Source organism: Lytechinus variegatus, chromosome 18 (genome assembly GCF_018143015.1).
Source record: "Lytechinus variegatus isolate NC3 chromosome 18, Lvar_3.0, whole genome shotgun sequence".
Taxonomy (NCBI): Eukaryota; Metazoa; Echinodermata; class Echinoidea; order Temnopleuroida; family Toxopneustidae; genus Lytechinus; species Lytechinus variegatus.
This window is the reverse complement of record NC_054757.1, coordinates 21,437,516-21,454,904: the sequence shown is the minus strand read 5'-3', so window position 1 is coordinate 21,454,904 and position 17,389 is coordinate 21,437,516. Positions and strand designations below refer to the sequence as shown.

The 17,389-nt window shown below is 37.6% G+C and overlaps 1 protein-coding gene across 4 annotated transcripts in view; it reads right to left on the bottom strand.

The window, feature by feature from the left end:
• LOC121432026 (PH and SEC7 domain-containing protein 1-like) overlaps positions 1-17,389 on the bottom strand; it is a 99,003-nt gene that overhangs the window by 10,750 nt on the left and 70,864 nt on the right. For 2 of the 4 annotated variants that reach the window (XM_041629838.1, XM_041629839.1), the window contains exons 7-12: positions 12,862-12,943; positions 9,471-9,541; positions 5,764-5,915; positions 5,103-5,247; positions 3,805-3,948; positions 2,683-3,063 (exon numbers count right to left, since the gene is read on the bottom strand). In XM_041629838.1, the coding sequence (XP_041485772.1) occupies positions 2,683-3,063; positions 3,805-3,948; positions 5,103-5,247; positions 5,764-5,915; positions 9,471-9,541; positions 12,862-12,943 (975 nt within the window). Of the gene's footprint in view, positions 1-2,206; positions 3,064-3,804; positions 3,949-5,102; positions 5,248-5,763; positions 5,916-9,470; positions 9,542-12,861; positions 12,944-17,389 lie in introns of those variants that run through there. The other 2 variants (XM_041629837.1, XM_041629841.1) reach the window with 1 other exon arrangement.

The following is a 17,389-nucleotide window of genomic DNA, read 5'->3' as shown; positions in this document are numbered from 1 at the left end:
CCAAGTAACTTCTAATTTGTCACAATCTCATATAAAAACTTAATTGCACAGACAAGGAAAGTTGAACAATTTTGCTTGTAAAAGATACTTTAGAATTCCTTGTAAAAGATACTTTACTATCTACACAAACATTGACTGTTGAATAAATACTATAAAACTCAATGTACTGCAGGTATATATTGCTAGATTATTGTAGTTGTGAATATACTTTTGAAAATTAATACAGAGCGACAACTATCAAACGTTATGCGTCATTTTCAATCAAAGTCACAATGTACACAACTCATTTCGACTTGACAAGTTAAAAGCTCGTATAAAAAACATTTTGAGTGTAATATACAGATATCAATTAAAATACTTGACAGTTTTATGTACAAAGTAGTATTTGGCATTTGTATTGCCATTTAAAAAACAAAAACAAAGCATAATGATGGACTTTATTATAAACATCAAAATACCAATAAATGCAGCTCATAACGAGATAATGTGCTCCTTCTATTGCACTTTAAATAGAGGTTTTAATAGTAAGCTTAATCCATTTTTTTTCATGTTTATATCAACTATATGGGTTAGAAACTGAGTGATTGATGTTTACTGCCATAGTATTCCTTGGTTTGATCAAACTTTGTATATTATTAAATCATGTTTGGTCTCGTCGAAAATAGACTTTGTAGTAGAGTATGTAAGTGCTTGGTGGAGACGTCATGGTGTAATAAGCAAATAAGCAAAACTTTAAAATATCATAACTCTTATTTTCCATTCGATTTTGATGAAATTTTCAGCGTTACACTTGTTTCATTTTTCTCTATTGATTCAAATCAAAATTTTTCTGGGGTGGACTTGACCTTTAATAAGAGAGTCATTGGCTTAAACCCTGCTCTGGGCATTAAAGTAATATAGATGTTATTAGTTTGGTGATCCCAGGCATTGAGAAAAGCACTGGAAATGCCTGTAGCAGAGACATCTTCAAACTTGGAGTCCCAGCATGAAATTCTTTGGCCAAACCTTCTTAGCCTCGGACAATGGTCAGGCCAGGGAATAGTGACATAATGGCTTTAGCCATAAGGCAAATTCCAGTGGTGTTACGTAACATCTGCTGGTCATAAATCTTGCTCTACTCTGGGTTATGTATAATCAAATGTAAAATTACCCATGAAAAAAGAACCCCACAATAATCTGCATTTAATGTCTTTCAGCAAAGAAATTTTTAGCGAACGAGTAAGAATTGATTAATTTTATCTCTTCAATCTGCAATACGGCAAAGAGAATTCAGTCAATCAATAATACTCAGACCAATCACATGTATACTGTTCTTGATACTGTTAGTCAAAATAATACTTTAACAGACGAATCCAAGTGAAGGCTCTCTCTCAAGGAAGAGAAATCCTATAATGTAAAGATTGTAGGCGGTTGGAGGAAAATATTTGCAATCACTCGCAACTTTCCATAGCAATTTTACAATTCCAATTCATAGATCAATTCAAACTACAGAGCTGCCAACCTGAACAAGATCATTTGTATTTTTAAAACTGAAAATCAGTATTTTGGTGAGGAAATCAGTATTTTCCAAGAAATACCTTAGGAAAACACATAAAATTGAAACTTTAGAATAATAATAATAATAATAGCCAATTTTTATAAAGCGCTTTTCCCAGAATGGCCCAAAGCCCGTTACAGCATATTATTACCCCGGTCATTGGATTCATTTCAATCAAGCACGAAAAGTGCACAATTTCCACTCCCTGGGGAGCATTCCTTGCATTCATCGCAGCCACATTATGGCGCTGGCAAAATCAAACATACAATATCTTTCGCATCCTACCGGGTACCCATTTAGCACCTGGGTCGAGAGTGGCAAAGTGTGGATTAACGACTTGCCAAAGGACGCTAGACCGCGGTGGGATTCGAACACACGACCCTCTGTTTACAAGGCGAGAGTCAGAACCACTACACCACGGCTCTTCAGTATTTTGTATAAAACCACATGTATTCTTCTCATTTTTCAGTTCTAAATACAGAAAATCTGTACTACTTGGCAGCTCTGAAACTATGGCACACTCGATGTATACTCCTTGTTGGAACAAGCAAAGCAGCAGTTGAGTGCAAATTTAATTAATTGCAGGGCCCCGTCTTTCAAAGAGTTGCAATTGATCCCACAAATCGTATCTCTATGGAAATCCATCAGTGTCACAATTTTTTTTACAGGAAATTTGCTAAATGTCCTTTGTAAACAAAGGAGAACACACCAAATTGTCAAGAAATCAATGAATTTATGAATATAGGTCATAAACATACATATGATGATCCACAAATTTTTTTGAACAAACATGCATTTTATATGTTGAGTTTGCCGGCTTTCCATAATTGTGAATGATCGGATCAATCGCAACTCTTTGTAAGACAGGCCCAATCAGGATTGATTTTGGGACCCAAAATTGACTTGCATTTGCTTGCAAATTTCTTGCATCGCGCAATTAAATCTAAGAGTTATATGGGATCCCCCTCCTGTATTCATCATTAGTAGTATTACAATAATCATGTAGCAAAAAGGGATATTTCTCAATGTTGAGATCTTGCTGCTGAACAGAAAGGTTGATTTCTCACATTCGATCATTCATTCATCTTTATACTATTATTAATTGCCATACGGTAGCTATAGCGATCCGAAAAGCTTCGGTGTACCTTGTTGGAGTTATCCCTGAGGAACGGTTGCGATTCTTCAGAAGGATCGGGATGGCTTCCTGTGTTGGAGGTGCTTCTGCGCAGGTTCGACTTGGAGTTAGTCTCTGGAGATTTTCGCCCGACGGTGGCCTTCATTGATGACGACGATTTGGAGATCGATGACGATGATGACGACGATGTGACCTTTGGCAGTTGGTTTGGAGCCGATGCGGACCGTGATAACGTGGAGGAATGAGAGGATGCGAACTTCGGAACGGGAGCGGGAGACGATCGCTTGGCGACTGCTGACGATGACAACGGCGCGGGCGGGGCACATCGGGGTGGCAAGGAGCTGAAAGGCTGAGAGCGCAGCAGGTAGATGTACGTCTTGAATCTTGAAATCTTTGGGAGAATAAAAAAAAACACATAAGAAAGTTAGCAGGATGGATAAAAGGTATATTCATGAGAATTATCATTCAATTGGTTCAAGTTAAATGATGGCAGATGTAATGATTTCAATTTCGACTTCAATACAGTCCCAATGTGCGATGATACAACAGACAGCAGAGAATGGTAACTCTATCAACTGAGCATTTCTATGGCAACATTTTTTTTAAGCACAGCCCCATTTTCCCCCATTTTCACTTCAAGTCTTGATCTCCTCGAGTCATGGTATCTTGAGAGCATTCAAAATTACAATATGATGAGAAAAGAGAGAGAGATTATTTCAGGAAAGTCCCACACACAAAGCGGGTCAGACCTTCACACTTAGAGGGTTGGACAACTGTTCTACAAGAGGTCTTTACTTCCAGAATAAATGGTAAATCAAGCACAGATCATGAGGGGACTTCTGGCTTGGTGACAAAAGCTGATATATCCATTAGTTTGCAGGCTCAAAACACACGATAGCAGTCTTAATCTTTAGACTTAGCTCAGTTTAGCAGAATATCTATACTCTTAACACTAAAACACTGACATCACACACCAATTCAAACACCAATACCGATAGCACCATCAATAATAACACCAAATGCCCGCAACACCGATACTAATATCAACACCAATACTAATATCAACACCAAGACCAACAAACTAAACAGCAACACTACCATCAACACCAAAGACACCATGGGATTTGCAAACCTCATATTCCAAATATTCATCCTTGGTCTGGAAATCCTTGATGATCTTCGTCTTCGTTTTCTTGTCAGGAGGATAGCTCCTGTGATCTTCTAAATCCCGTTCTAAAGCTTCAATCTTCTCATCATGACTAGCTAGCTGTTGAGCCTTCAAAGGAAAGAAATGAAAAAAAGAGAAATGTATACAAACTTGAATGTAATAATCACTAATCCAGAATTTTAAGGCCTGTTGATATATAGGCCTAATGCCGAATACCAAAAACAAGAGGCTCGATAGCTCAGTCGGTAGAGCAGAAGTTTCGAATTGGGGGATCACATGGCAGAGCAGAGACTTGAAAAAATAACTTTGCAGCAATTTTTCTTTTCTCTTAATTTTGACTTAGCCCTGAAGGGAAGGGGGGGGGCTGGAATCCCCCTCCCTCTAGCCAAGATAGGGTGAATGCAGATTCCATACTTTGCTGGAGGGAAATCCTCAGAGGGACCAAGACCTGGGCCCCGTCTTACAAAGAGTTATGACTGATTGAATCAATCGCAACTCCATCACTGTCCATCAATGCTAGAGCGAAACATTACATACCGGTAACAGAACCAAACAAGGTTATACATATTTTTTCGCTCTAGCGTTCTGTTCATTCATGCATTTTACTCCAATGATTGCATGTCGGAAAGCTTCAATATGTCAGTTTTTTAGGCTATTTTACGACTTTGTGGTACCAAACACTTATTAGTGGGGTAGTTCAAGTCCCCCCCCTGAAAAACTGACAAAGTCCACACATCAACTCTGCAGAGTGCTCATGTGGGGGCCGTCGTAGTCTATTGGTTATAAAGACTCTCATCTTTCAATCTGAAGGATATGGGTTCGATTCCAAGCAATGGCATGTTTTCCTTCAGCAAGAAATTTACCCACATTGTGCTGCACTCAACCCAGGTGAGGTAAATGCGTATCGACAGGAAGTAATGTACAAAAAAGCTGTGCGTACCGGAATCGGTAGACTAGCTTAGGAGCGCCTTGAGCACCAACATGTAGCAACATTGATACCTGCGCTATACAAATCCTGTAACATGATTTATTACTATTATTATGCTCAAGTTGGAAACTTTCATTATAACCACAACTTTATCCAAGTCACCATACCTGTATACAAGCATTTCAAGGAATGAATTTTCCTGCCAGGTACCCATTCATTACAGTACAGTACAATGCTGAAGGAAATAATGCCATGGCTGGGATTGGAACCCACGACCCTCTGATTGAGGGGCACGAGACAAAAACCACTTAGTATTGTACAGGTTCTATCTTACTGGTTCAAGTTTTGAAGAAGCACTTGGTAGTATAGGTCTCCTGAATGCCATCTGTGAGCCCACCGCTGCAGGAAGGGGCGGCGAGGAATGAACTGCCGCTGCTAGGTTGACGGCCTGCATCCAAGACTGCATATCTCGAACATCACTGGAATAAAATGAGAAGAGAAGACTAGTCAGATACCACTCAAAGGTACCACAATATTTAGAAGAATAATTGCAATTTTAGCTATTATCTATACTTTGACTTAGATGAACTGCTGGTACAGAAATTTCCACATTTTTGTACTAAGTTGGAAAGTTCAAAAGGAATTTATGTTGATGAGTTCTGTATGTTTTGGCTACTATGAATAGATACAATCCTGAAGTTCATTTTTCTAAAGACTTTCTCCCAAATTCGTAGTAAAAAACCCCAAACTCACTTCCAAATTGATCAGTCAGTCAATCATCCAGGTTTTAAATCCAGTTTAGTGTTCAAATAAATATTATAGTATATGATATTGAATAAATATTAAAATTATATGAAATAAATATTATTTAGCACCGATATAGAAGCTCAAATGACATGTATTTCCATAATTTGACACTTAGATTCACCATCCTTTCAGCAAATAAAGGGCAAAAATTAAACCCCCAATAAAGACCGTGTGAGATAAAAACTTACAGACATTGTATAAGGTATTCACTCCAGTTGGCCAGCCGCAGAGAGAAGACGTTTGGTTTCTTATCATACTGACCAGACCGGCTGGCTAATGCATGATGGATCCTCATGACATCCTTGGGGTTGTTGAAAGCCATGTCCTTTGCAACCTCGGACTAAAAAAGACAACAGAGAGATTTATGTGAAATTGACGAAAAGTTCTTGTTTCTGCACATTTCATCAAAGAGTAATTTCATTGCCTTCATAATGTTCAATATGTGACCTACCACCCCAAAACCACCAATAAGTTGCCAGATAAGGTTCTCTGTAAATAGCCAAAATAGCAATGTTGTCCCCAAAATCAAAATAAAACAAGTGGAATGCCTCTGGCCGTCTCACCTGCATCACGCAGTTCAACATAGCAGCAGTGCTGACTTTGAAAACTACTATAACTCGCACAAGATGTTCAGTGATACTTGGTTACTCTTATTTCCACGTTTTATGAACTAGACCAATACACTTACAGAGATAGGATGGTAATTCAACAAATACCCCCAATGTGGCCAAAGTTCATTGACCTCACATGACCTTCGACCTTGATCATGTGACCTGAATCTTGCACAGGGATATTCAGTGATACTTGATTACTCTTATGTCCAAGTTTCAAAAGTCAGATCAATAAACTTGCAAAGTTATGATGGTAATTCAACAGATACCCCCATTATGGCCAAAGTTCATTGACCTTTGACCTTGGTCATGTGACCTAAAATGCGCACAGGATGTTCAGTGATACTTGATTACTCTTATGTCCAAGTTTTATGAACTAGACCAACATAATTTCAAAGTTATGATGGTAATTCAACAAATACCCCCAATTCGGCCAAAGTTCATTGACCCTAAATGACCTTTGACCTTGATCATGTGACCTGAAACTTGCACAGGATGTTCAGTGATACTTGATTACTATTATGTCCAAGTTTCATGAATCAGATCCAAAAACTTTTAAAGTTTTGATTGTAATTCAACAGATACACCCAAATCGGCCAAAGTTCATTGACCCTAAATGACCTTTGACCTTGGTCATGTGACATGAAACTCATGCAAGATGTTTGGTGATACTTGATTAAGCTTATGTCCAAGTTTAATGAACTAGGTCCATATATTTTCTAAGTTATGATGACATTTCAAAACCTTAACCTCAGGTTAAGATTTCGATGTTGATTCCCCCAACATGGTCTAAGTTCATTGACCCTAAATGACCTTTGACCTTAGTCATGTGACATGAAACTCTAATAGGATGTTCAGTAATACTTGATTAACCTTATGGCCAAGTTTCATGAACTAGGTCCATATACTTTCTAAGTTATGATGTCATTTCAAAAACTTAACCTCAGGTTAAGATTTGATGTTGACGCCGCCGCCGCCGTCGGAAAAGCGGCGCCTATAGTCTCACTCTGCTATGCAGGTGAGACAAAAATTGGTTATCTGAAAGAGCAATTCTTTCTTCATACTGTGAAAATTTGAAGTCGTGAAGCTGAATAAAAGATACAAGAGTTTCTTGGACACTACTTTTTCGGACTGCTTGGAAGTTTCACTGAGATTACACAGTATGCACATCTCATGCTCGAGTGAACCCCAAACTTCAAACCTTGTTTTCTCCTCATTTTGATAAAGCTCTTGCTGAATTTCCTCTGCATTCAATCAAGTACTTGTAATGGTTATTGTTGGTCAAATTTTAACGTATCATATTACTTTGAAATTTAGGAAATGAATATTCAAGCTCAATAAAAATCTCAATATTCATATTTTTGGTTGACTTATTGTTTTTTTTTTAGTTTTGGGGTGGCAGCTCACATACATGTAATAATAATCCTTTGAAACCATACAGAAGGCAAGCTTGCTTGGAACAGCTCATATCCTACGGAAGGTCTTTAATTAGAAAGAGAAGTGAACAATGAGAAGAGGATCAATTTGATAGAATATAGAACAATAACCCTAGATTTCTGGAAGAAGTCAGGTTGCTGTTTAATATACCAACAGAACATCAAGTTGTGGACAATGGAAATAATAATAACAGTAATAATAATAATAGTAATAGTAAAAGTAATGATGATAATAATAATAATAATAATGATGATGATAATAATAATAATGATAATAATAATAATAATAATAATAATAGTGGCTACTTAAATAGCGCACAGGCCCACCTTTCTGTGCTCATGGCCCTTTAAAAAGGCAATGCTATTATTATCATATATATATATTATAGGTATAGGTATATATTATATGTATAGGGTGAATTGGAGCTTGGTGGGCATTGCATCACAATAACATGGCAAGATATAAACAGCTACACTGTACCTGGGGATTTGATTTACATGTATCATTGGTATACAGATGGGGAGATCCTCCCCACCTCTAAGAAGAGTGGATCTAAAGCCATCAGTCCTCTGGTTGCAAATACTTTTATTGGGGGAGGGGGCATACAGTGTACAAAACTTACCAATTTAGCTATCAAATGAAATATGACACGTGACAAATAGTTGCCTTGCAACAGACTATAAATATTCAGGGAAAAAAGCCCCAAACCCAATTAAAAGCATACCCTGGAAAAGAATCTAGATTGCTCCCTCTCTCTCTCCCTCCCTCTCTCTCATTCTCTCTCTCTTTTTCTGTCTTCCCATCCAATAATATTAAATTACTCTAAATTCCTTTCCATCCCTCAGTCTCAATAAACGTCTATAGGTACTATAAAAAGATTTTGACTCCACTTCTAGAAATAGTTGTACATGCCAGTCCAACTGCTCTTCTATCTAATTAAAAATTCACATCTGTACAGGTGAGCACATCGTTATGAAGGCATGTTCAGGTTTTAAAATATATTGAATGGTGCAACTCAGTTAGAGAGGTTGTGTTCATATTTTTTTTATCCAGAAAAAACAGAAACGCAATATATAGTCACAATATAAAGTAATGTATGAATAGTTGATTTAGTCAATCGAAGTCAGGATATAATATCTAATAAATGGTTTAGAATGATTTAAGGGGTGTGCTCATTTTTTTTGTGTGTGTCCACAAACACAAATCAGACATTATTTGTTTCGCAAATCTTTTTCAGCCCATAGGGTCATAACTCCTTATGAATTAGTTTGAGTACACCCCATTTGAAGTGGTCATTGCCACTTGATTTTTTTTGGTCCATCTTTCTCCATTACCTGCAGTGAAGATCGCGCAAGAACTGATTGGCGCGTGCGGTGTACATACGCGCTAGCTGTAAAACAAAATAAAAGTGCATTGCCCCTCAATTATTTTGTTGTGACAGTAAAATTCCTTTGTGAGGTCACAATAAATCTTGTTGGAGCAAGATCTCGGATGCTTGCGCAGTTTACATACGCGCTCGCATTAAAACAAGCATAATCGTCTCAATGGATTTTTTTTCAAAGGAAACCTTGATTAAGAATAAAAAATCAGAATTCTTCTTTCTAATAAAGAGATGTACTGCTCTTGGTTTCTTTGTTTATAGTGGTTCCTGAATATAAAGCATATAATCACGTCTTGATTTCAGGTGACGAAGCAAACTATCACTTTCTCTGCAAGCTGGATGTTCTCGCTATTGTTCCTCAGCTTTGCTTTGGAAAGATAGCTACATCCAGCTTGCCTCATAAGTGATAGTTTGCCCATTAACCTTCACTAACAGTCATTATTTGCTTACTATCTGTTTTTCTCACCTTGTGTAGGTAGATACAAAGACCTTTCACTGTCCCAAAATACATCTTCCATCCTCGTTTTCCTTTGGGAGCTGATGTCAAAGAAGAAGAGCAAAAACCATGGCATTTATCATATTTCAAATGTCAACAGATGAGTGGGAAAATAAACAGGAAGAGGGATTCACATGGAAGGTTGAAATCTTTCCTTGTTTAAAATTCACCAATCGTATTGTCATATCATGAGAAAGCATTTTAGTGTGGCCAGGGGCGGATCCAGGATTTTCCAAAGGGGGGGTGGCACATTTTCCCAAGGAAAATTTGACAAGCAAAAAAAAAAATTTGTATTAAAAAATTATGCTGTGACTTTCAAAGGGGGGGGGGCACACTTGCGTGAGAACATATTCACATTAAAAATATACTGATTATAGCTCTCAAAGGGGGGGGGGCACGGGCCGGATGTGCCATCCCCCCCCCCCCCCCCCCGGATCCGCCACTGAGTGTGGCTTCATTTGTAACCTATATATGAGCAGTAAATATAAGTATTCATTTTTATATCGGAACGATAAGAACAAGAATATCAAACTAGATTAAAATCACATTAAATCTTGCCAAAAAATTGAGAGCCACACCTACTTATACATGTATAGAAAATGTTGAGATCATATGTTGGCATTAAATGTACATGCAAACGATTAATAATGAAACAATGCTGAATCTTTTTCTTCAGTCACTCTTTGATGGTGAATTTTTTATTAAACAGTTTTTTTTTCTCTCACAACAAGGGAGATGATTATGACGGCTGAATCAAGCCACAAATGATCAGCCAAGTAAAAACGAAAGTCACACCGTTTCAAGCATTAGCATGAAGGTAAAGACTCCCAGATGGGTGTTTCATAAAGCTGTTCTTAAATGGATGGTCCGGGCTAAAAATATTTATATCTTAATACATAGAGTAGAATTCATGGAGCAAAATGCTGAAAATTTCATCAAAATCAAATAACAAATAATTAAGTTATTGAAGTTTAAAGTTTGGCAATATTTTGTGAAAACAGTTGTCATGAATATTCATTAGGTGGGCTGATGATGTCACATCCCCACTTTCCGTTTTCTTATACTATTGCATAAAATCATATTTATTTCATTATTTCATACTTGTGTGATATGTCTCCCTTATAATGAAATAAGTTGCAGCAATAAATATCTAGTGCACTAAATCAGTTGTCAATCCAATTTTTCTAGTTCTTGGTGGAAAAAATTTGAATAAACCTAATTTCGTATAATACAATACAAAAAAAAAACAAGTGGGGATGTGACATCATTAGCCCACCTAATGAATATTCATGACTGTTTTCACAAAATATTGCTGAACTTTATAATTCAATAACTTTGTTACTTGTTATCCGATTTTGATGAATTTTCGCCATTTTGCTCAGTGAATTCTACTTTATTCATTAAGCTATAAATACTTTCAGCCCGGACCATCCCTTTAAGGGCGACTTTAAGAATGACTGGTGAACGGCATACACGCTATTTAAAATGGATCACTAATGAACATTTAATGGTGAATATCATTTACCACAAGAAAGGATCACCGACTGGTGAACCTTTCTTACGTATGCTAAAAGGATCACCAATGAACATTTAGTGGTGAATATCATTTACCGCAAGAAAGGATCAGCAGTTGTTCTTAAAGTTACTCTTACATGTAACTTACAATCAGCTTTATGAAACTGCTCCCCCCATTGGTATTTGGCACTGCATGGAGATTTGATTTGGAAGACGGGGCCAGTTGATTGAGAACAGACCTCTTTTGAATGACTACATGAGGCCTAATTCAGGATTATTTAATTTGGAAAGTAGTCAGTTCAATTCTTATAATGTTTTGCTTTCTTTTTTAATAAATATTACTTTTTACTTTATTTGCAGGGTTTCCAGAAACAATATCTACTTCTTAGCGGGAAAAATTCACACCACATGAATGACTTATCTCCTTACATGTATCGATATACAAAAAGCTTTTTCATCTATTTTTTTCATTTATTTTTGGAATCTGAAAACTTATTATGACACATAATCCAAAAAATATCATCTTAAAGTATTCAATCAGGGTCCATCTAAATAAGAATTGTAATATATTCAAATAAACTCAAATTGTAATTGGTCTATTTGTGTAGGAATATTACATGGATCCAAATTTGAGTTAGATTTTAATCTTTTGCTACTTTTAGTAAGACGGGCCTAATGAAACCCGAACTTGTGACTGATCTAAATAAAATAATAATACATAAGATTTATATAGCACACTTTCCATCTTGATTAGATGCTCAAGGCACTTCAGAGCAGAACAACAAAAACTATTTACATATACACGTCTGAACAATCAGTCAATGTCTAACAAAAAGCACTTTTATACAGGCATGTTTTCAGGTTGCCCTTGAAGGTGGTCACTGAAGTCTGGGTTTTCAAACTGTGTTTAGAGATAGGAATAAGATTGAACCCAAATTGAGTTTGAGTTTAATCTATTATAACTCTTTGTTTTCAGACAGGGCCTCAATCAAACTCAACTTGTAATTGATTTAAATTTGTGTAGATAAGAGATAGGAATAACAGATTGATCCCAATTTGAGTTTGAGTTTAATCTTTCATCGCAACTTTTCGTAAGACAGGGCCCCATTAAACTGAACATCTGATCTGAATTTGTGTTGTAAGATATAGGAATATCAGATCGAGAAACTAGAATTTGAGAACCAATCTTATCATAATCTATCATAACTCTTTGTTTTCTGACAGGGCCTCAATCAAACTCAACTTGTAATTGATTTAAATTTGTGACGATAAGAGATAGGAATTAGATTGATCCCAATTTGAGCTTGAGTTTAATCTTTCATCACAACTTTTCGTAAGACATGACCCAATCAAGCTGAACATGGGTCCCATAACACAAAGGTTAGCGATTAATCGTACGCTTGGTTTTTACGATTGATTGTACATTGTAGTCAATGGAATCGATTGTAGAAAAATGTTCTACGATCATTGCTAAGCTGTGTTACGGGTTGCTGATCTGAATTTGTGTAGTTGAGATATAGGAATATCAGATCGATCAAGAATCTAGAATTTGAGAACCAATCTTATCCAATCTATCTGTAAGACGGGGGCCCAGGGGACCGTTTCATGAAAGTCATCACCACTGACAATTTACCTTCCTCTGACAGTTACCATAGTAACAGTGAGAGGTCTGTGCCCTTCAGCCAATCAAAACCAAGGATATTGCAGGAAGTGTCGGCACTGACAATTTAGAGTCAATGCTTGCAACTTTTCTGAATCACCTCCCCCAGTCCTACCCCGGGTTATGCCCGCAGCAGGCTATATTTGAGGTCTAGCATGTTCTAAAAATGATTATAAAAGTACTCACTCTTTTTGCCTTCAGCGTCTGTCACTAATTTCCTCATGATATATGTTTGGATGTACACGGGTGCATTGGGATCGTCATCGATCTGAAATAATATTCAAGAATTAATCACAAACAATGTCATTTTTGGTAACAATCTCAAAATGAGTTCAAACAGAATCCAAGGAAAAAAATGACCACAACAAGTTTGTACACATGTATGAGTAAAGATATGAGGCAAATGATTATGGTAAAAAAATGGTGACTGTGCTGAAGAAATGAGCAAAATAAGAATAGTATTCCAGCCATTTGTCCGATATTTTTTTCAAGCAATAATAATAATACACTGTCCCATACATGTATGAACCAACATCTGAGTTGGCAATGATGATAATAATAATAATAATAATACACATGATTTATATAGCGTCTTTTCCATTTTGATTGAATGCTTAAGGCGCATTGATCAGCATGATCGTTCCATAACATAAATTGTAAGCCTTCATTCTTGAATTTGAAAAAAAAACATATAAAAGTAGGAAAATAAAGGTGAAAAAATATAAATGTATGTTCTTTTACCCAAACAAAAATTTTCCTCCTCGATGGAACACTTTGTACAAGCAGTGAATATTAATTAGAAATAAAAAGCAAAAGTAGCAAAAGTACTTGTTGCATACTGGCACATATAACTTGTGACAGAATATCAAAATATCAAAATACTTCTGCAAGTTTCTGCTTCAACCATTTCTGTATTTTGCCTTTAAATTTGGCAGACATGCATTTCATATTGGACACATCCAGGCCCTTCGAATTGACATTTGAATGATTGCTCCATGATTGCAAGCTTTCTAAAAGCATTAAGATCTGCCCATGAGCAATATACATTCTCTTCTTCAAATCAGCATGAAACATACAAGGCATTCACAACCTGAGCATATAAAATGAAATATGTGATGACATTAAAAGTTCATAGATCTAATATTTATTTTTGGCTTTTTTTTTAAGTACATGAACATGAAATTGACTTAAATTTTCAAGTACGGCAACATCATGTAAAGTAAAAATTTGGGGTGGGTCCGAGAGGCCGATTATTTTCCCCCAAGGCTGAGGATCCGCATGACCAAGGCCCACAAGGCCGAGGGTCCATGAGACCCTGATTTCATGAGGCCGATTATTTTCCCACAAGGCTGAGGGTGAACAAATATAGTCCATGACATAAATGAGAATCTTGCATAAGACAATCTACAAAGAGGATTAGGCTACTTCACAGTCATAAATCGATGTATACAAAAACCCTGATAAAATAAAATACTATTTGATAAAAATCGGCTACATGGACCCTCGGCACTGTGAACCCTCAGCCTCGTGGGAAGACCCCCAAAATTCTTCTCAATATTCAGTATACCCACACTCCTTTTCATTGATATATGGCCTTCTTCTTGTATCTATTCTTTGTATACCAGTTGGAATTACTATTGTATAATACAATTAGTAGCTGCTATGGTAGTGAAATCTCAACAACTATATTGACAGTACATGTAGAAATAGATATACCAAAATGAAATAATTATACCTAACAGCACTTAAGACCTCTTGTGAAAGTCCTATACACAAGTCACGTACTAGAGATAAAGTTCAGTCAATTGGCCGGGACGTGTCAAGTGTGACTAATTAATATTCTTTTTAGCTGATACTTCTATAGAAAAATTGTTTTCTTTCTCCATATACATGTAGGCTATAAAGCAAATAGGCTTTTAGTTGGTCATCCAGAAGATTAATACCAAGAGTATAAATGACTGCAAGTATCAGACTGATTATATGACCAAAGTGGAGATATCGCATGCCACTTTACTTCCCCCATACCTTTTAAAATGCATCAAATTCACCCCCAATCCCATCCAATTCAATTCCATTCCAGCGCGGCTCTCAATGGCCTTCCCCTTGTCTCAGACAGAAATGGGCTGCGTTCAAGCTACAAAAATTCACCGCAGAAAAACGTTCGTCGAAAAACGTTCAAACTTTGCCACTCTCCACCTCGGGGTTGAATGGGTACCCGGTCGGATGTGAAAGCTTATAAAATAAGCCTATGCCTGGCAATTGAGTTTCGAAAATCTTGTTGGAATGCTCCCCAGGGAGTGGGGAAAGAGAATACATTTAAAGGGCAACTGAGGATCCAATGGCCAGGGTCTATCTGCCAAGTGTTTTGAGGGCGCTGTTTTTACAGCTAGCACCGTTTTTTATTTACTCTCCCATTTGAATTCCTATTTTACTCAGAATTTATGTTTTTACTTTGGATTTTCAATGTTTGGACGTACGATTGTGCTTATTGGATTGTATGGACTGGTTTGGTCAACGGTCAATATATTTTTGTGGAATCAGTAAATGACATTTTGCGTTCATTTGTTGCCCCATTTGACTACTACTGCTGAACTTTTTCATTCAATGGCACAGTGAGTACCGTACACTAACATGTCACGTCAATGTTATAGACGTTACAATTGGTCGTCCGCACTCGAACCGCTTTTGTTACTTGGTGCTTTGTTACTCGTGATGTCGCTTAATTGCATAGCTTCGGACGGGAGCAATCGCCCGAATAATGGATTGTTGCGTTATACTCGCGATGATCTTTTCAAGTTACGGAATAGTTTACAGCCAGTACCCCGTTTACCACACGATGTCTTTTCTACAATACATACTCTTGGTATTGCACGCAGAAAAAGAGGATGTCGGGCTGGCAAGAAAACAAGACGGAAAATAAGCGTAGTACTTGATATATATTCTCGTCAACTGTTCTTTCCACAATCTAAAAGAGAAAGAACTTTAATTCATGTCAAGACTGGTGGTGGTTCGTCAGCATTGCCCTCAATACTACTTCTAAATGCCAGGTCATTGTGCAACAAATTTGACGATTTTGAGGCAACTGTTGTCTCCCAGTACAGTGGTATCAGTTTAATCGCAGTAACTGAAACTTGGTTCACTCCTGACAAGCCATCATCTTGCTTTGACTTACATGAATTCACCTTACATCGGGGTGACCGTGTGGATCGAACTGGAGGGGGTGTCGCGTTGTACTGTAGAAATGACATAAACTCACGTCTGGTGTACAATGATTTGGTTCCATCACACCTGGAAATTATTTGGGTAAAACTGAGTTCATCTTCGACTGTTCATCTAGCGAAGAACATTTATGCTTGTGTTGTCTATGCTCCGCCTCGTTCTCCGTATCGTCAGGAAATAACTGAGCACATTATCCAAATGACTGATTTGATCAACTCTACAGAGGAAGCCTTGATCATAGTCATGGGAGATTTTAATGATCTCGTCACAGATGTCATTGAACAAAATGCTCTTTTGACACAAGTAGTTATCGAACCAACCAGGGGTGATTCAGTTTTGGATAAAATCCTGACTAACCTCCCTGACTTGTTTGAAGACCCTGTGATACATGCCCCGATTGCTTCTTGTGACCACCGAGTTGTTGTTATGCGCCCACATGACTGTATCCAACCTCTCAAGACTTCCAAGTTAAAAATACGACCCTTTCGTGATTCTTCTGTTCGGGAGTTTGGGCAATGGATCACCGACTTTAGCTGGGAAGAGCTTAACGCCGCTTGTGATCCTGACGAAATGGTAGAAATTCTCCACTGTACGCTCATGACGCAGTACAAACGTTGCTTTCCTGAGAAATCTTTTAAACGGAGAGCAAGAGACAAACCGTGGTTCAATGCGAAAATTCGAAGTCTGATTAACCAGCGTGAACTAGCTCATAGAAGTAGAAACTTTGATCGATACCATCAACTAAGGAATAAAGTTCAACGTGAAATTAGCAGAGCTAAATCAACCTACTTCCGTAACAAGGTCCAGCATCTGAAACAATCAGAACCAGGGAAGTGGCACAGACAGATACGGTCTCTTACTGGAATGACCAAGAAGCCGTCATTTTCCCTGGGTCCTGAGGATGAATCCCCTCGTCAGATAGCAGAGAATCTTAATGTTCATTTTTCCCAAGTCTGCAACTTGTTGCCTCCATTAGACTTGTCAGCCCTCCCAGCGTATCTCCCAGCCCCTTCATCCCCGCCGGTAATCCAGGAACATGAGGTCTATAAGCGTCTTAAACGCCTCAACTCATCGAAGGCACCTCATCCCAATGATGTTCCTACTCGTCTATTCAAGGAATTCGCATTGGAAATTTCAGGACCGTTGACCAAGATATTCCATGAATGCCTGAAAGTCGGTTATTTCCCTGCGAAATGGAAGTGTGCATCGGTTTGCGCTGTTCCTAAAACTCAACGAGTCACCTGCCTTGACCAGCTTCGTCCAATCTCGATCACCTCTGTCCTGTCGAGATTATTTGAGAGCTTTCTGGCAGACTGGTTGATGACTGATCTCAGGCCTCACATTGATCCTTCTCAATATGGCAATATGAAAGGAAGCTCAATCAATCATTATCTTGTAGATATGCTGGATCTCATCTACAGGAGTTTGGAACGCAGTGGATGTTACGCCAACATTTGTACAATTGATTTCACAAAGGCCTTTGACCTTGTCAATC